The following is a 17,920-nucleotide window of genomic DNA, read 5'->3' on the forward strand; positions in this document are numbered from 1 at the left end:
TGCAAACTTAAGTAACCCCACAAGACAATGTGGCGTAGTTCCTTCCTCTCGCACTCAATTATACCATGAATTCAAAATTAAACTATGTGGTTATCTTCGCCAAAAATAACTTTTTGGAACCAACCCCTTTTTTGTTCATGTTTTATGATTCCATCAACAGATGCATACATACGATGTCCGGAATGGCTTCAGTACGGCCCCATGGCACCACTGTGTTGGACGCATCTGTGGTTTGGATAAGTCACTCCACAGATGTAATGATGTTTCCTGCTAGAAATGTTGGATGTGTTTGACTTTCAATTGCCTTTTTTTCAGATAACTGATAAGTGCCAAAAATGTGTAACACAGACTTATAGGCCGTCAACACCAAGCATTATAACTGTAACAAAATCTACAAAGTAACTATAACTAACGTTTTCATATGTTATAGTGGAGTAAAATTACAATATTTTCCTCTGAGATGTATTGGGGTAGAAGTAAAAGTATTGAAATGTATAAATACTGAAGAAAGTAAAAATGAAAATACCTCAAAATTGTATTTAAGATCAGTAATCAAGTGGATGGAGTCCACAACTGTAACGACAGTGGTGGTGAACAATATAGTTATAGAGCTTTGGTTTGGCCATTTGTTTTCTTGAGATGGCCACCATGCATACTTCAAATACTTCATGCTTGACTGTTGGGAAGCAATCACATTTGGCGGTCTGCTTACATGTCCTTTGGCCTTTAAATCCAATTAAGCTTGGGCATTCTTAATCTTTGGAAAATATTCTGGGCGTGAGTATTGAGACAATACCTTGATAATACCTAAATACAAGCGTTCATATTAAAAATTTCTATAATCAGCTCAAGAAGAGGTTGTTGAAACAGTGGATATAACCTAGGTACTAATCCTAAATCCCTATTTCCTGGCATTAGTTCAACTATCCAATCTAGAGTACTTCTATTCTCCACCTAGCTGTATATTTCAGCTATCAGTTTGGATGTATGCAGTGTGCACAGTCAGAGCAAGTGTATTGGCTATGGACTATTTTACTGCCCTGCTTGGCAGTGAAGTCTGCTCACTGCATGGGAATATCCTGCATTTTGTGCCGTGGACACTCATGATTGCGTGGGCATTCGTGCGATGAACGATCAAGCCCTTCTTTTGTGGAAGTTAAAATGTTGCCAGTGATGCATGTGGGATTCCTTGTTTTTACAGGCCTCTGGATCCAATTATGACAACATGACAGTAATAAAAGTTGCTCTGCTCAAGATCCCTCCAGGAAATTAATTTAGAGTGCTGCAAAGCACCGGTGTTGTTGAAATGTGCCAGGCAATTAGCAAAGGTACAACAGAGTGCTTACTGTGTTTATAGATCGTATTATGTCTCAGTGCTTGGGGAGGTTAACAAATCACCGATCAGCTCATTCATCCGTAACTGAAAATGTCAACACAATATTAATATGCAACGCTGCCATCCAAATGACAGGGATCAAGCATTTTTTACACTGATTATGGTTCAGGATTATGGATTACCTTCATGAGGTGATGTACCGTAAGCTTGTAAAGAGAAACAAAAGGCCCAGGGCAGACATCTTCTTCTCTTCACATTGCTCTCCCATCATGATGTGTACTACCAGCTACCGTATCATTCCAGCTGTAATTCAAACTGGCGTTTATCACAAGGAGGAATGCTTGTTATTTCCTCCATAGCAGCAACACATACCGGTACTATGCTTTTATTACTATGCTTTTTTTTCTTCTTTTTTTCATTTCTTTTAATTCAGGTCTTGCTGGTTCTGAAGACAAACCTTTGAGCAAATATGAAATTACTTATCTTGTAAGACTCTTAAGACAATTTTTCAGCAGTGTTTTTGGTTGTTGTTAGTTTCTTTACTTGGTCAAATTTGATAGGATTCTTGTAGGATCAGGTGCAAACGTCAAAAATACCACATAGAATTCCACCCTCCATCACATTTGCCTTTCACTCCAGTGTTGACATAGGGCCCTACAACAAAGTCACTAAAGTCGTGTCTACGCTGCACATTAAGGTCAGGGAAGACAGATAAGCCTCTGTCAAGCAGTCAACAAAGCCCTGAATAAAGAACCTTTTGTCCAAACACTTTGGGTTTCCATGGAGAAGAAGCTATACATTCAAGTTGGGGTAAGGAGCTCTGAATGCTCACCGATTTGTATTGTGTCTGCCTGTTTAGTTTTTTAGTTTTTTTATACATAGTCATACGACCATGTAGCCTGCTGAAATGAAAACGTCAATAACTGAAGGTTTGCATGTTCTCAATCTCACTTCATTTTCTGTTATTCTTCTAAATGCAGTAGCCAGACTACCATTATCACTACAACACAAGCATGTGGATCCAAGCTTTACTCGTGGCTCTCCAGCTTGTTAATGTTACTCAAAGATGTGACAGGGAGTCCTGTTTAAAAGCAACCTAGGGACATTAGTACAGCTATATACATTACAGCTATATATTCCTCTCGGCTTTTCAGGTGGAAGTCTGCATTATGTTAATTTCCCCACCCAAAACATAAAAAACAACAACACAGAAAGGTTGAATTTTTAACAGTTTGCTCGATGTTGGCATGCAAGTAGTTTGTGTTGCAGTTATACTGCCCCTGACTACAAGTTATAAAGTTACAGAACTGCTGGAGCTGTTTCTTCACAAAGCCTTCTGTATAGGGAAGTTAATAGCAGCCCTCACTTAATCCCTAACACTTCTGTTTCTACATAGCTGGTTGTTTATATTCGCAACGGTGTAACATTACAACAGCACAACGAGAGTTAGTATAGACCTTGATTGATGCGCCACCACACCCATTGCAATGGAGCATGTAATGCCTCCATAAAGGCATTAAGACAACACAGTAGCAAGAGGTACTGTTACTGTAGGTAGCTGATGAAAACAGGTGGGCAGGCCTGATCAGGAATACCTGGAATGGTTTACAACTCCTAGTACTGTTGAATTGAATAAACTGAGGAAGAAGCCAGTGTTTTTCAAGCATGCCTTGAAGCTTTCATGTTCACTCAGCGTAACGAGCAACATTGCAAAGTAAAGTAAGTATGTTTTTTGGAAAATGTCTTGTAAAGGATTTCCCGTAGCCTACAAGTACCAACATGAATCCACATAACACTACGGTTACAGGTATAGGGATGCATCAGCAGTAAGATATGAAATATGACCTGACTTGAGAACAATTGCATTTTTATCAGGATGGGAAATATTACTAGTAAGACGCCTAAGGGCGACATGCGACCTCGCCCGTTGCCATGTGGCCAGTGATGTATCGGACCAGTTACCCATATATGGAGACCCCTGCATGATAGTTAACAATGTTATGTCAAAAAAAACGTGCCCAAATATGGCCATTCCCAGATATGTCCTTAATATTGATGACATTGGGACAGGGATCTCCATATATGGGCATAAAACGGACAAGGCCGTAATTAGCCATATTCACGCCCCGCCCACTCAGCAACTTCCTGGTGCTGAAGTGACTCTTTGAAAGGTAAACTCTGCTAAAAGCCCATAGTTAACACAGACTGCTTCTAGTTTGCAAGTGTGATCTGGGAATGCCAATATATGGGCATGTTCTGACATCACATTGTCGACTATATATGGGCATAAAATATATGGGCATAAAAGGGACATCAAGCCAGAGCGTGATGTCAGAGCGGCAAACCCATTTTATTAAGAGTGGTTCCCCTGACATCACAGTGACATCAGAGCATGACGTCAGAGCGACAAACCCATAGAACCATACACAAACCCATAGAACCATAGACTGTAAAAATGTGTACTGACTGACGGACAAGCTGCAACATTTCTCATGGTATACTGCGACCTTTGGTCGCAACAACAATTATATCTTCTCCAAAGTGGAGAAGAATGATCCAGAATCTCCACCCAAATAATGGTAGGGACATTAATCTACATTAAACATGGATAAATTAACTATAGAGGGCCATAAAGGCCAATAGCACACCACTAACAATCAGTCAAAGCTTAAATGCACCACTTAGTTTATAAGGCCAATGGAAATTTTACAATTCAGTCTTCCTGGACCACACAGGAAGAGGCTAAATGTTATTAGGGAAGCAAGATCCTGAAATCAGCCACCACCCTTCAGCCAGTATTTTCTCTTGGAAGATTCTGGAATAGATGTTTGTTAGTGAAGCTATTGTTCTCTTCCCCACAGGAGATTCATCTTTGGCTTAAGTATGTGCTGCTCAGAAAGACCGGAGGGTACGGTTATTGCAGAAGACACCACACCTAGGTCTTTAGTGTAATTGTAAGAAACTCTACAATATGGAGCCTATATGCTGAAGGCACAGTGAATAGCTGCGTTTTAAAAGGTGAAGAAGAAGTGATGACACGCAACTAAGTCAAAGATGTCACCGTGATTGTGATGTCTTCGTTTCTTTCTTTGATCTGTATTTACATAATGACATAAAAATACACAACCTGTCTTCTGGTGAATTAAAAAGACATTCCTGCACAGTGCACACTGCACACCATCGGTCTCAGCTTTACTGAGCTGACAAGGTTTCTGAATCTGATCCAGGATGGAAACACATTCATAGCCCACTTTCCATCTGGGCTAATGAGCATTCACTGTATAAAAGTGATTTCACCCTGACAGGACTGTGACTGTATTACACACAAAATGTTTTAAATACATATTTTGAGTCAAAAGCATACATTGGCTCAATAGGGGCTGCAACCTTCTACAGATTTGACAACATACAGCCTACAATAGGGGCCATGCTTTGACTGACTTCCAGCTAACCTTAGTGTCCATGCCGCAAAATATATCATAATTCAGCTTGGATGCAATAGATGCCATGAAGCCACGTGTCTTGTGTTGTAAGCAGGTTGTAAGCTACTTGTTTTTGAACGTCACCACACGTAGGTTGTTCACTGCATAATAAAGTTTGAACTTGTTATAAAATGATGTTGCAAATGATACTGACTCATGTGAATGGCCCAGCTGTACTATGCACATACTGTACATTCACATGAGAATCCCCGTATATCATTCATCAAACCACATCACTGGCAGTTGCATCAATTGCAGCACCATTGCCAATAGTATTGATGTTCAATACATGGATAACCATGTGCTGCTGCCTTCAGATAACTGAGAGCACCTAACAACACAGGCTATAAACACAAATACCAAATTTGGGGTCATATTGTATTTACAATAAAGATATGACTCATTAACCCCTTTTATCTTGATGTCTCTATTTGAGGCATGCCATTACAGTCAAACATTTTCAAAACTTTTCCAAAATAGCCAATCTACACGTGTCGTGATGATGTGACACATTGTGAGTTTATAAATTGAGGGTGAGCCCATAACTCAGGAGAGCAGTGGGCTCTTTTCCCTTTTAACACAACACTATACACCTGATGAGAGGGGGAGATAGCAGAGGGGCTTTTTTTCCAGGCTGAATTCCTGGGTCTCTTTCCACTGCAGACTCCATGCAACCACAGGATCATGGAAAGGCTATAAAAGCAGTGGATGACTTTGTTACCATGTACAAACAAAGGACTGAAATCAGTTCAATGAGTAACCATGGTCAAAGAGGTCAATTATTCCATGTAGTGTTCTCACCAGATGTATACAAATCACAGAATGTCCATCTGGTTAAGAAAACTGCAATATTCTGTGTGTGTGTGTGTGGGAAGGTTTACGTGCCTACTGTAGCTCAAGGGCACTTTAACAGTGTTGAGGTAGGGGTGATTATTGTTCGTTTTTTTCGTGCCGCTCTGTGGAATTGAACCAGGAACCTTTCGGCCACAAGCACACTGCTCTAACCTTTAGGCCACACACACACACGCCCGTTTTGACAATATGGACTTCCCGAGGGCCCAGGCTGAGTAAAAAACAATCATGTGGCTCTCTGGACCAGGATTCACATGGCAACCGCGTGGCTCCAATGTGGATCTCGGAGTGCATGTGGCTAGCCTGTGACATCTATGATGACTCCAAGTCTTTGTAAGGTATCAGCTCGATCTGAGCATGGTAGCAAGCAGTGCAAGACAAGTTTTGACTTAGATGGGGCAAGTAGATTTGATTGGTATTTGCCCTGTAGGGCAAGTAGGAAAAAAACGTAACGTTGAACCCGTGGATGTTCATTTAAGAGGTTGCTAATAAATGAAATAAATGAAATATTCTAATGTTAAATTATCAATCTTTTAATCATTGTACACAGCCACGTGATGTCATGTGTACGTGGAGCTGACAAGTTATGTATCCAGTTTCAGTATGCTGGCTACTGGTGGGTGTTTTGACTAGCACTGTGTGGGAGTGACTGTCTGGGGTTGCTGTCCCCTATGGCTAAATGGCCACAATGATCTTAATAAATGTTTCACCTCTGTGAACAAAACTGCTTGATAAGAAGCATGTTGGTGTAAATAATCTTCTGGAAAAAAAATTATACATGCATAAATGTAAGTAGGTTTTACATTCTTTTAATGACTTTCACTTTTGTTTCCTTGTAGAAATAAGGCTTTATGGCAGTGTATAGTTGAAAATTATATTTCATTTCAGTGAATCTCTCACACCAACATCGTTCTTGTGAAGCAGTTTATAAATTAACTATTTCGCTAACAAAGGGCACTAACAGTTTACAGTAGACTTGTCTCCAAACTAACATAGCAATCTTTAGTTTCTTCACAAATAAGAACAACCCGGCTTTCACAAGAACAATGTTGGTATAACAAGATTAGCTGAAACAAAAAAGTTTTACATTCATATGCATACTGTCGAATATGAACTAAAATGCTACTTTCATGAAGTGGCATTTCCTGGTTATGCAGATAAAATAAGTGAGTGGCTCTCGACGTACTGTATTTTTCCCCTCTGTTATTGTAATTGTATAGCAGAAGTCCACATATCAGCTGACAGTGTGATAAACCGTTTCCGGAAACGGTTCCAAATGTGATGGAAACGATTCCGGTTTCTCAATGTTGGATCCAGTTCCAGATCCCAACCATACTCTGCGGGGATAACATATTCAGATGTTTTGGAAAATGCACAGAATATCTGAAGCTTTCCTATATTTTTCGGATGGCAATGATAGACTAGTAGCTAAAATCAAACAATGTGACTTCCCATGGTAATAAACAATGGATGAACTGTTTGAATATTACATGCTGTTGGTTTGTCTTTATGGTGAGAATTAGGTGGAATAACAATAGCTTCTTAGTGCCTGTGGTCTATCTTGATGACATACTTGTCTAGCCAAGGGTGCGTCTGCTTTGGGCCACAGATCCCATGGCTCCACAAAGGTATCAGTACGTCCAGATACTGTACCTGCTTTCTACAGAGGCACCATTGTCCCTCAGTGAAACAGGGATACTCTACGCCAACTGAAATCACTGCCACTCAGAGGCAGTGTAGTTTATCAAAGCTCTGGGTTGAGGGACGGGCTGGGGGCTGTTCCCATATCCACAACAATGGCTCCAGCAGATGGAAGTCTGTAAAGGTCATTAGGCTAGGTAGAATACGCCAGCACGAGGCAGCAGCACCCCGCTGGACCCTCAAAACCAGACAAGAGATTCTTGGGTTACAGAGGACCATTGCCTAATACCAGAATGGGGTTTTAATGAAAAGAAAAGAAAGGGCTTTCGGAGCGTGATGGAAAAACGTAGATGATTGATGCATCAGGTCTGCTAGTCGACCCACTTCCAAGTTTTGCAGGTCTGCAAGAATGCAGAAGTATAGAATGCAAAAAACATTATGGACCTCACCGTTATATTATCTCGCCATCTCACGTTGCCATGAACTAGAATAACCCATTAACTCAGAAAAAGTATATTGATATAAGCCGGTTATCCTGTGCCCACACGACGCAGGGCGTCTGGTGCGAGAGATTAAGGATTTAGCTGCTGACATGTCCCTGTGATTAGTTTGATCTGTCACAGGTTATCTCCTAGCCCACAGAGAGGGGCCCTCTGGCTGTTCCGGCTCATATCTGTCCTCTGACAGCTTGGCAAAGGGACAGCCGAGACACTGGAAAGACAGACTCGTTTTAAGTAACATCAGAGAGGTCTTAAAAGAAAAAGACTCAACCCACGTCCCCGGAGTGCATTACAATCCAATTGTCGTAGAAACACGAATCCCGAGGACATGAATGATGTTGATTTCACATCCGATCCGTGTAAACAAGCAGATGTATTACTTCCGGGTGAGCTGTGGGAGTAAATTGTCAGCCTTACCCATTTAGAACGGGTACATACTATAATTGTATATCATTATTTTATGCTTTAACTATTGAAAAATCTTGAAAATTTGAATTTTGACCTGATTCTATAAGTGTCTTTTGAATCCTTCTAAGGTTTTTTGAAAAACCTATGTTTCTATATCAGCAATCTGGCCAGCCATCGTCAAAGAAAAGGTCCTTTTCACTCAACTGGAGCTCAGTTAGCCTGTTCTTGAGAGACTACTATGTCAGTGGTTCTCAAACCTTTTCATGTGAAGGACCCCCAAAATGATATGTAGTATCTGGCCACGGACCCCCATCTCAAAATATTTAGTTCCAGGGACCCCCCCCCCCCCCCCCCCCCAGAAGCAAAATTTGAGTTATAAACGTTTGCTTTGAAAATACATATTCAAAGATTTGCACCCATTTTCACGACTTTTTCAAAAATAGCAGATCTACAAGCTCGCAGCGCGGCACTCGGTGCCGCGCTGTGAGCTTGTATATCTGCTATTTTTCAACAGTTAAAGCAGTCAATAATTCTAGGCCTAAATGGGTTAAAAACCCCTCCACATTCACAGTTGATGACAGTTATCCACTAATATAAGAATGCCAACGTGCAGGATGATTCAGTTACTCAGCAGGTTCTACCTGACTCCCATGGCCCCTCATCAGAAACTGCCACGTTGTTACTGTCTGGGAGACCAATGCTGGGGGTCGGCGTCCTCGGGAGTGGGTGCGGGGTGGGGGGTGGGGGGGTTACTGCTAAGTGCATTATCAAATTCATCTCCAGGAAGGAGCCCACGCTCCTAATGTCTTCCCCATACAGGATAACAACATCTAGTGAATGCATTCAGCTCGCTCTGAAATAAAGCTACAGGAGCAGGTTAGCCTCATTTTGTCACTAGTGTCCGTAATTAATGTTGGGGACAGCATGGGTACAAGGCTGTTTCTTTTTTTTCCATTTCTGTGGAATAGCTATATACAGAATTTTCATTTTCAGTAAATGTTATTGAGTATTCGGAACTGCATAGCAAAACCTCATAAATATCATAAAGACATATTATTCCTCAGAGTCGACTCTGAGGAAGACGAAAAGTCGAAACGTCAGTCACCCTGTCGCAATAAATGAACGTGCAGACCAGTTGAGTGCTCCATCTTTTTTTACCTGGGTAGTCATTTTTGAAGTGCCCAGGTAATATGTCTTTTTGATACATTTCGTCCTTGTTGAGCACCAACGAGTCCTTCTACCTGACTGCTGGCTGAAGCGCGCAGACATCTCCTACTTGTATACTCTCATAAATATCATATTGGTGAGCTTGTCTTTCTGTACTAAATAACTTTGATGAATCTATGCATTCCTCCTGAGCCTCGTTAGAGTGGAAAACAAATCCAAAGATTTATTTCTATGTTGCTTTCACTTTGGCCAAACAATGTGAGGGATAATGCCACAGGCCAAGGACATTTTGTAATTTCACTTGCACGGTTAAAAACAGCTTGGCTATCTTGGAGAATGTGCTTTGGGGAAAGCACTGCATGTGCCACGCAGAAACATCTGTCTGAGCCTGTGGCAAAACAACAACAACATCGAAAACCCCTTCAACTTTAAGGGGGAACTCAGACTTCTCCCAGAACTTTATAAAAGGGAACATTGATGCTGAAAAGAATTATGAATCGTATCAACTCTAGTCTGCACAGTGTAATTACAAATGCTAGTTGCAGATATGTCATCTGTCCTACTTTAAGTGACACAAAGAAAATCTTTAAAATCCTTATATAGACCTTGACTGCATTTACTGCTGGGCAAAAAGTGTGCTGTCTAGTTTGTTTAGCGGCCCTGAAATATTTAGAAAATCTGTCTTTTTGGCCCACAAACACATCTGATTTGTTATGATTCTCTGAACACCGGCTGGCTGTGGAGGAAACAGAGGAAACTTGCACTTGTTAACCGTGTAGCGCACTGGGGGACCATTGCTTACAAATCATAGAGCCTTTCATGTGTTTATGGGGGGAAACGTAGTATGAGTGTGGGTGGTGATAGGATAACTGATGCCCAGAGGAAGGCAAGGTCAGAGGGCATTAAAGCTGTTGCCTCTGCCACTGTCTCAGCTGGACACATGTACTTCCTGTTAAGCCCGATTGCATACAGTACATCAAGAATGTACGCTGCGAACAGAAAATAACTAATCTGCAAGATCACATCACACTGCAGATGTGGTACTATCAAATGAAATCAGGATTTAAATTGTGCACCTGTCCTTCCTGAGATCTGAATCGCGAAGCTTTTGAAATTTCAATCTTGTACTGTATACTGTATCACCGATTCTAACTCGTATGAATCATTCAAAGCTATGTGACAGTTCCTGTTTAACATCGTTGATTCAGGCCAGCTGAGGAGACAAATTACAAACAGTATTGTAAAGGGAATAGGTGGGGAACACTTGCTTAATAGCAATAGTACAAAATGTTATCAATAGAAGGAATAAGTAGTAAAGTCAGTCCCTTCAATACTTGTGTACAGACGCAGTTTAGAGTTCCTTCATGGCTGATATTTTACATCTTCTGAAACTCCGTTTTTGGAAAGTCAAATGTTTGGTTTTAAAGTAATTTAAAGCCATTGAATTACCAGTCAAAATAGCACCACTTGTGTCTTTTTTATAACAACAGCATCCCTACCTCAATGACCTTCAAGGGCATCAAGGGCAGGCAGGAGGGCATTTGGTTCCATTTACATTTAACTCTCAGAGTTACAGACCCATAACTCCTCAAGAAAAGGTAAAGGGGGGGTCTCCGGGCCCCACTTTGAGAACTTTGAGAACCACTGATTTATTACTTATATCTCCACTCAATAAGTGTGGAGAACTTTTGTGGATTCAAATATTAGATAAACAACCAGACGTCTACTAGGCTACTAATAAAGACCACTTTACTTTTTTATTTGTTAGGGACAGAGCATGTTAATGACCAAATAAAATGCATGCAGGAGTTAATCAAGAATATTTACATCCATAGTCCCTAGGCAGGTATAACAAAAACACAGCCTACAAATACACAAGTTTAAAAAAATAAAATCGAACCTCTGTTCGAAGTGGAGCTGTGTGTGTGTGTGTGTGTGTGTGTGTGTGTGTTTGTGTGTGTGTGTGTGTGTGTGTGTGGGTGTCTGGCCTGGCCTGAACAACAGCGCCCTCGTGTGGTCACAAAAGGTCCTGTAGGCTACAGACAGACAGACACGCAGACATACCCACACACACGGCCACGTATAGGGAGCTTGTGTTCCACACAGCTCCAAAAATACATAACAGTCACAGACAGTTCTGGTTTGCCTTGATCCGTGTTTGAGACGGTCTATAGGGCATGTCTGATACTGTGACATGTTCAAGAGTCATCATCACAGACAGATCAAATGCAAACTGGCATGCCTGCCCTGCCTGAACTGCAATGTGTTCAGTGTTGTCCAGTCTGCAGAGAGCAAATATATGAGAACAGAAAATATAAACATCTGAGGTCCAAAGTCCATAGAGAAGTTAACAAATTGTGTGTTGATGACAGGTGGGAGGATGTCCCGAAAACTTGTTTTCTACTCCCTTTAAAAAAAAACACACTTATTTGCTCTCAAAGTGCTCACAACAGTACCCCAGTCACTCACTACCTCACTCAGTAGCCTTCGGGAAGCGCAAACATAACATACATGTGCCAGTAAATTGCAAAATCCACAAGCCTGCCTTCACTCACAGCATCAATCCGGTGCCAAATCCCAAAAGTATTGCGTTTTGTTCCTAAACAATTTTACGCAGTTTACCAAACCTTTACCCCCAAACAACATAGTCATTGCCTCAAAATGGGGTCCGCGGACCCCCAGGGGTCCTTGAGGGGGTTCCAGGGGGTCCCCATCTATATGATAGTTAGGAACCAAATGGACCCTTATGGTTTCAATTAACACATTTTTACAATATAAATTAGGGTCTCAGAGATGAAATGCCATTACATAGGGGTCCGTCCGTAGCCTAATGCATGTCAAACTGGGGGTCCTTAATGAAAAGGTTTGAGAACCACTGGTCTATGTCTGTTATTATCGCTACTTTTATTATACAAACTCCACGGTAAACTGCATGACTTCATCTAGGCTACTTTGCAGTCAATGCCAGATCATTCCCACAAAACAAGTCCAGGCTGCTGGGAACTTTTCCCCCTCTGGCTCAAGTTTCTGTTCAGTATAAATTCTCTGTACTGCGACTCTGCAAGTTGATAGTTTCATGTGTGGATTAAAATAAATATTACATTAGATAAACAACCGTCTACTACCAGGCTACTACAACAACATTCCATGTGCGGAGCGGCAAAGCCACGTTAAAGTTCCTTCGTTCCTTACCTTTCTTTTCCGGCAGAACACACGAGCCCAGGGACAGCAGAGAGGTGAGAGTGATCCAGAGTTGGAACAGTGTTGCCATTATGTTTTCAAAGCCGTTCGTTCTTCGCCAACTTATGAAAAACTGTCATTCCATACTAACGGAGCACGATATTCCGCTATATATCAAAACTAAAAACGTTGATTTTTTCGCAAAAGTAAATGGACTTTTTTTTCTTTCTTTCCTGGAAACTCTTAACTTTGACAGACAGCTCCTCCTCTCTCTGGTTTGTGCTCAGCAGTCCGAGGCGGTGGGAGAACCCATCGGATCTTCTGACGTCATCAGGAGGGAGGATTGATGCATTTCTATGAAGCATCTTCTCAGGTGCGTTTCCATGGTGAATGTTTATGTGCAACTTAATGTAACAAACCACTGCTCTTGATATTCATTCATTCATATATTCATGGGTTCTCAATCTCAAACCTTTTCATGTCAAAGTACGCCCAAATTGACACGTATAACCCCTGTTTGAAATTATGCTAGGGACCCTAGAGAATATTTGTATGGCTCTCTAACAGTGATTCCAAAGTTTTATTGTAAAATCAATGTTAATTTAACTTGGAGAGTGTACAAATAGAACCAAATGGACCCTCTCATGAGAGTTGCATGCCCATAACATAAGGGTCCATTTGGTTCCTAACTATCATTTAGCTGGGGACCCCCTGGGACTCCCTCAAGGACCACACTTTGAGAACCAATGTCCTAGATAGAATCACTGACTGGTACAATCTTGGCCAAGTGTTTTTTTTTTTTTTTTTAAGATTAGTTTTTTGGGCTATTATGCCTTTATTCGATAGGACAGTAGACTGACATAAAATTGGGGGAGAGATGGGGAGTGATATGCGGCATAGGTCGTCCAGATCGGGAATCGAACCGGAGACGCCGTCAGGCATCATGCCTATGTGGCAATGCCTAAGTGGTATGCTCCTAGGCCAGTAGGCCAGCGGGCACCCCAGCCAGATGTTTTATCATCACCTGTAGTCTGTAGTAATCTGGACAACAACGTGTGTAGAAGAAATCTAAGATAGACATAAAAACATTGAAACAATAAATTTTTTTCATCTAAAGCTTCATCTTTGAGGCCCATCGTGAGTGTTATAAAAAGATGATATGGCTATCAGTTAGATATATTTTAGTTAGGGTAATTAGTGTTATTTTTTCAGATAACATTTTGATTTTGAAACTAGACAAACAGTTGTAAATTTGGCTGGATTTTGCCCTCTCAAAACGGTCTTGTTGACGTACATCAACAAGACATTATGTATGGGTGGACAACAATTCTCAGCATTAGTGTCAAATGCAACTTAATCTCCCAAGACAGATGTTTTTAACCGAATGGCTTCTCTGATTGCTTGTGCATTAAACAGACAAAATGTCCAGGCTGTTGACTGAGTGACAGTCTGATTGGAGATGTCCAAATGGATGTTGTGCTGTTTAAATGTGTGTGTTGCTGTGCACAGATCAGACAGTAAGGGGACGGGAGTGATAGAAATCATTTTTCACACTGGTCTTTATCTTGTTACTACAGCCTAATGGCTCAGCAAATTGTCTTTGAGGAAGAGGATATTATATTAAATGAAATTACAACCATTCTCCACGCAAGGCAATTACCTAATGTGAATATAACCTTTCACATGAGACAAAACAATGGGCTATTTTGAGCACATTGGGGATGTACGTGTTGTAACTGTCAGTCTGATTGCCCTCCAGTCCATCAAACATAGAAATGTCCGCGGTCCTTGTCATTTGGATGAGTCACTGGAAGGCATGTGATCCTGATGGTGTACCGGCCATTCAAAGTTAGGCATGACTAAATGATTCAGATTCAATAATGGGACAAAGAGGGCTCAAAGTTTACATTTTAGTTAAAGTCGTATTCCAGCTTCCGGTCAGAGTCGTGACTTTAGAGCGTTCCATGCAGTGTTTGGTTTTAGAAATGTTGTGAAATGAAGGTTAAAGGTGCCTCAGCAAAACTATTGACTTTTAACCAAAGCCACATTCCTAAACTTGCAGCCGAATCATATCGTCCACATTTAGTTTAATGTTGACAGATGCTTTAACCTCGCAAGTACAAGCCAGTCGGGAGACACAAGAACCGGTTGTCCTTGTGTATAGTATTAAAGAGTTGTATAGTATTAATATAGAACAAGGGTCTTCAACAGTTGGTTTGTGGAGGGGGAAAAGAGCAGACCAAGTAGCCTACAGAGTGAAACTTTATTGAGTATTGACGGTTCAAGTGGTTAAATATCTGAAAACACAAATTGACATGAATCCAAAATACAATGACGATTGTGCCTGCAAATGATGAAACTATATGGAATCTACGAAAAGGTTGTGGGGGTCCCTGCTTCATCTCTCTCTCAACTAAGGGGTCCTTGGCCTGAAAACGTTGAAGACCCCTGATATAGAATATTTTGTAGTGGTATAGTACTGTATTCTTTATTGCTGTCCACAAAGCCACTGATGTTTACGTTGGCCTGCCCAGAGGGCCTCAGTCACACCACAGCTGTCTGTCAGCTAAGCAGAAATTCTAAACAAACACACAATAATAACCAGACCGCTGGGAATTCTTCAGAGTGAGAGGCACAGAGAGCAATAGAGACAAAGAGTGATGAATGCTACTGGCTGTGTACACAGAACACGTCCCACCTCGCAGTGATTTGATCCTTTCAATTAGGGACCATAACCTACTCATCAGCTTTTTAGTATTATGCGCCCTGCACCGGGATTCAGTAAACTGAACTCCATAGAATGCTCAAGGGCGGAAAGCTATATGCAATGCTGTCTCCCTACCTAAAAACACACTATAGTGGGAGGGAATTCATTATTCATTTAATCACGCATTGCAGCTTTAATACTACAGTTATTGTATACTTAGGCTATTTGAAAGTACAAGCTTCAAGCTCACAACATGGCGTGTAGCGACACATTGTGATCTTATAGATCTTGTAATTTCTTTTTACAGTTTTGCCTATGACAATCTAATAATCATGCCCAAAATAGGGATGTTAGGGTGAAAGTGCTTAGTGAAAGCCAAGCAACCTAATGCACATCCATCAAGGCAATGTCGTTTGATCAACTCATGTTTGAACAAGGAGTCAATTAAGTGGTTCAGTGAAGCAGAAAGGTGATGTGACCATTTCATGGGGAGAGGAAACCAATTGTTCCCTTCAAGGTCTCTCTCTGATCTGCATGACAGGGCCCAGATGGACCAGCAAAATCTCAGTGATATACACAATTAGGAAAATAGGAAGATATCATATCAGCCCCGAGCAAGAAGATATCTCCCTCTGCAAGAGATGGAGATGATGGGAGGCATCATCTCCATCTCTTGCAGGGAGATGCCTCATACATGTCAAGCATATTATTTGTCGAGCGACATGTTGCAAAGTATTTTCAAATGAAAAACACGTCTTTTTTTCTTCTTTTTGTGGAGCGACACAGTCGTGCGATTATAAGCAGGGGTGTCACAAGGGGGGGGGGGGGGGGGGGTGGGACTGAGTTACTAGGGCCCAACGTGGAGGGGCCTGGAATTATTTTGTACTTTAGCTAGGGTTAGGGTTAGGGTTAGGGTTAGGGTGCGCTGCAAGCTTGTAGATCTGCTATTTTTTTTAAAGTCGTGAAAATGTGTGCAAATCTTTGAATATATATATTTTTTAAGCGAACATTTGTAACTCAAATTTTGCTTCTGGGGGGGGGGGGGGGTCCCTGGAACTAAATATTTTGAGATGGGGGCCGTGGCCAAATACATATCATTTTGGGGGTCCTTCACATGAAAAGGTTTGAGCACCACTGACAGAGGATTTGAAATATTCAAAGACTTGCACACATTTTCACGATTTTTCAAAAATAGAAGATCTATAAGCTCGCAGCACGGCACTCGGTGCTGCGCTGTGAGCTTGTATATCTGCTATTTTTCTCATTAAGCTTCAGAGAAGGGGACATAGCTACTGTAGTGAAGGGGGAGGAGAACTCGCCATATGGCATCATATAGGATCTGCTGTCACTGTAAGGCATGGCATCTGCTGCACTGGTCCAAACATCACACAACACCATTCATGCTTTCGGGGTTTAGAACTGACATGATACAAGTCAAAACAGCGCCACTGAACTCACCTGGTGTTTTGAACTGATGAGTTTTGTTCCAAAACAACATATGGCACATTTGAAAAGTTCCACACCATTTTTTCAATGACATATAGAAAAATAACTCCTGTGTTGACAAATGAAAAAGTCCTCTCTATTTCAAAGACTTCCTCAATTACATTTTATTTTTCTGAAATTTAGTTAGAAATTTAGAAATCAATATACACTTCAGTTAACTGGTTTTGAAATCCAGGCACTTCTGCCAGATCTCTGACAAGAGTGGGATTAGATGTGACTGAGTCCACATATACTCAAAGCTTTAATGATATCTAGCTAAATCCTGTGTTCAGTGGTACAATTGAAAGCCCTCAGGCGTTTTTAAACAAACCGTCAAATAACAATTAATTAGGTATAATTACAGATGCAAGCAAGATTACCTGATCTTCTACCATCTGCTCTGCTCAAGGCAATCTTCCTGTAGCTAAATTCACACGGCAAAATCTAACATTTGAACGGACAAAGGGGAATCATATTATATGACTGAGTGTATTTCCATGTTCTATTTTCTTCCACCTTTGAAAGAAAATATGTTTTGATGATGCTAACTCAATGTGTTCTCAGCTTGAGATATTTGGGTACTTATTTTCATGACTATATTAGGGCATTTTCAGTTTTACACCTCTCTCACTTTTTCTCCCCCTCTGTCTCTCTCTGTCTCATATCTCTCTCTCTCTCTCTCTCTCTCTCTCTCTCTCTCTCTCTCTCTCTCTCTCTCTCTCTCTCTGTGTGTGTGTGTGTGTGTGTGTGTGTGTGTGTGTGTGTGTGTGTGTGTGTGTGTGTGTGTGTGTGTGTGTGTGTGTGTGTGTGTGTGTGTGTGTGTGTGTCTGTCTGTCTGTCTGTCTGTCTGTCTGTCTGTCTGTCTGTCTGTCTGTCTGTCTGTCTGTCTGTCTGTCTGTCTGTCTCTCTCTCTCTCTCTCTCTCTCTCTCTCTCCCTCTCTCTCTCTCTCTCTCTCAGTCTTGTCCACAAATACATACACAGACCATTTTGATCTCCTTGGCACAATGGAGCATGATAAAACATGTGCATTTGTCTTACTGTGCTGTGTTTTACCTACTTATTTTCCCTGGTCTCTTGGCCAATATTCACTTGCCAGAGCATGTGGTCTCCATGACAGCCCTTTGGGTTATACAGTAAACACCTCCAGGTAAATGAATGAAC

General features: G+C 41.3%; 1 protein-coding gene across 1 annotated transcript in view; it reads right to left on the minus strand.

Moving 5' to 3' along the window:
• egfra (epidermal growth factor receptor a (erythroblastic leukemia viral (v-erb-b) oncogene homolog, avian)) overlaps window positions 1-12,830 on the minus strand; it is a 52,558-nt gene extending 39,728 nt beyond the window's left edge. The window contains exon 1 of the mRNA XM_080726734.1: window positions 12,579-12,830. Coding sequence (XP_080582860.1) covers window positions 12,579-12,657 — 79 coding nt within the window. The 5' untranslated portion in view covers window positions 12,658-12,830. The remainder of the gene's footprint in view (window positions 1-12,578) is intronic.
• Between the last annotated feature and the right edge of the window lie 5,090 nt (window positions 12,831-17,920).

Source organism: Nannobrachium achirus (assembly GCF_963921795.1).
Source record: "Nannobrachium achirus genome assembly, chromosome: 5".
Classification (NCBI taxonomy): Eukaryota; Metazoa; Chordata; class Actinopteri; order Myctophiformes; family Myctophidae; genus Nannobrachium; species Nannobrachium achirus.